The sequence below is a fragment of the Myotis lucifugus genome, unplaced genomic scaffold, assembly GCF_000147115.1.
Source record: "Myotis lucifugus unplaced genomic scaffold, Myoluc2.0 scaffold_136, whole genome shotgun sequence".
NCBI lineage: Eukaryota > Metazoa > Chordata > Mammalia > Chiroptera > Vespertilionidae > Myotis > Myotis lucifugus.
In genome coordinates this window covers 3335158-3337552 of record NW_005871184.1, presented here as the reverse complement: position 1 = coordinate 3337552, position 2395 = coordinate 3335158, and the positions used below count along the sequence as shown (strand labels likewise).

The 2395-nt window shown below is 50.7% G+C and overlaps 1 protein-coding gene across 1 annotated transcript in view; it reads right to left on the bottom strand.

Annotated features, from left to right (window-relative positions):
• GRSF1 (G-rich RNA sequence binding factor 1) overlaps positions 1-2395 on the bottom strand; it is a 25335-nt gene that overhangs the window by 16411 nt on the left and 6529 nt on the right. The window contains exon 2 of the mRNA XM_006094423.3: positions 1846-1989. Coding sequence (XP_006094485.1) covers positions 1846-1989 — 144 coding nt within the window. The remainder of the gene's footprint in view (positions 1-1845; positions 1990-2395) is intronic.

The following is a 2395-nucleotide window of genomic DNA, read 5'->3' as shown; positions in this document are numbered from 1 at the left end:
TTTAGCAATGTGGCATTATGGTAGACATACCGCGGTGCGCCTCGAGCATCTCCCTCCTCTAACACCAATACTGTCAGACGTGAAATCAGCTCCCTTGCTCACGAGCCTCCCGGGGCAGAGTGCTTCTTACGTGTCAACTCCCGCGGTGGAGGGAGAGTGTTTGGGGGTCCTCCTTCGGGAGGGGGGGGGCAGTTGGGGAGAGCAGGCCTGCATGCAGAGTGGTTAGGGGCAATCAAGCAGGCAAGCAGGTGAGCTGTTAGGAGCCAGCAGTCCCGGATGGTGAGAGGGATGTCCCAGATTGGGGAGGATGCAGGCCGGGCTGAGAGAGAGAGAGAGAGAGAGAGAGAGAGAGAGAGAGACACACACACACACACACACACACACACCATGCACGAATTTCGTGCACTGGGCCACTAGTATACATTATAAGAATTCAAAACAGCACTAACAGAAGAAGCAAGACATGATATGAGATGGACTTGAAGGACAGACTTCTGACAGATATAAAGGAAAAGGCATTCCAGTTTCAGAGGTGAGGGGAGGAAGCAGTATGAACTCGAGCCCATTTGCAAAACAGCAATAATCCCATTTGACTAAACATTAGGATCTAATTATGGGCCAAGGAAGATGAGCTGGCAAAAGGAACTTGGCACCATTTAGTAGAAGGACCTGAGTGTGTCTCCTTAACCTGGTAGGCAAAGCGGGGTGGAAGGGATTAATAAAAGACACTTAGAAGTGGATAAATCAACAAGACAGCAGGATGCTTGGAAAGATTAATCTGTCAACTGGTATGCCAGACCAACTGGAAAAGGAAAAGATCATAAAGGCAGTAACAGTTGTGTGAGGTAACAGGAGCCTGAGAAATATGTAAAAACCTCTACTGCATTTTTACACAGGGGGCAAGGGGTGGAAGAGGGTATGAGAGGGCTAGATGGTGATGGACAGAGACTTGACTTGGGGTGATGAACAGTTACAGAATTGTGTACCTGAAAGCCTGTGTAATTTTGTTAACCAGTGTCACCCCAATAAATTCAATTAAAAAAAAAAAAACAGCCCTAACCGGTTTGGCTCAGTGGATAGAGCGTCGGCCTTCGGACTCAAGGGTCCCAGGTTCGATTCCGGTCAAGGGCATGTACCTTGGTTGTGGGCACATCCCCAGTAGGGGGTGTGTAGGAGGCAGCTAATCAATGTTTCTCTCTCATTGATGTTTCTAACTCTCTATCCCTCTGCCTTCCTCTCTGTAAAAAAAAAAAAAAAAAACACTCTATTTTACAAAATTAAGCAAAAGTTGAAATTTAGTATGATCCCAACAAGCATCATAACTGTAATAGGGAAGACCACTCAAGTTTTTAAGATTTGCACTTTACTGGGCTGAGGAAAGAGATTCCTTCGTACTCAGACGGGTTCCACGAAGACGCGTGTCTAATTCTATGGAGTCGGGGATGAGTGTACCTTTAGCAGAGAGAGGTCAAGAATGCAACTAGCACTACAATTAACGCGGGTAAACAACTCCAGTGACTTGCACTCGACGGGGCTACAGGGAGAGATGCTTCACGCCTGCGTATGTGCCCATCATTTTCCCGAAGACTTACATACAATGTTAAGAAGTCAGTGACAAACGGAAGCGGTGTATAACACTAGTCTAGAGAGAGGCTCAACAGATATCATTACAGATAACATAAGAGAGTAGCCAGCTCACAAGGGCTTATTACAGATAGTTTGTTTTTTAATAAAGGCAACATTCCCCAATTTCCCAGAATTCCATAAGATCACAAGCTTCTACAGAAAAGGGCAGCAGAAAGCATTGGGCCAGGATTCAAGTCCATTAGCTCAGCAGACAGCGGCCAAGCCGATAAGCCGCCCGTCTCGCTGAGCTCGAGAAGCAAGAACTGATTTAAGACCAACATGACCCGACGCCTCAGGAGCTGGATACTCCAAAAGTGTGGGGACATTTCCCAGGTGCCACGTAACAAGCAGAAAGCAAGCTTCCTGCAAGGCACAAAATATGTGCCATCTGAGTGCTCAAAGCGCACGTTGACTTTTAAAAAGAAAACACGGTCGGCCCATCCATGCCTAGACCCCCACATCGCGGCCTCGGCCCTGGACGCCCCCTCCCCCAGGATCGGTCTCCAAACGGCCCTGCCGGCGGCGACCCGGGTCCTGAAGGTCCTTCTGCCAGCGGAGGTGGAGGAGCAGAGGTGACCTTCAGTGGCCGGGGCCGCCCGCCTTTCCCGGGGACACTGCCGAGGGGGCTGGGGACGAGCTCCCTTTCCCCCGAGCCCAGCCCACGCAGCCCGTGGCGCGCGGGCCTGCCCAGCAGCGGCCGCGAGACGCCCGGGTCGCCCCGGGCCTAAGGCTCCGTAGTGCAGAGGCCTCCAACGCTCCGGGGAGCTCG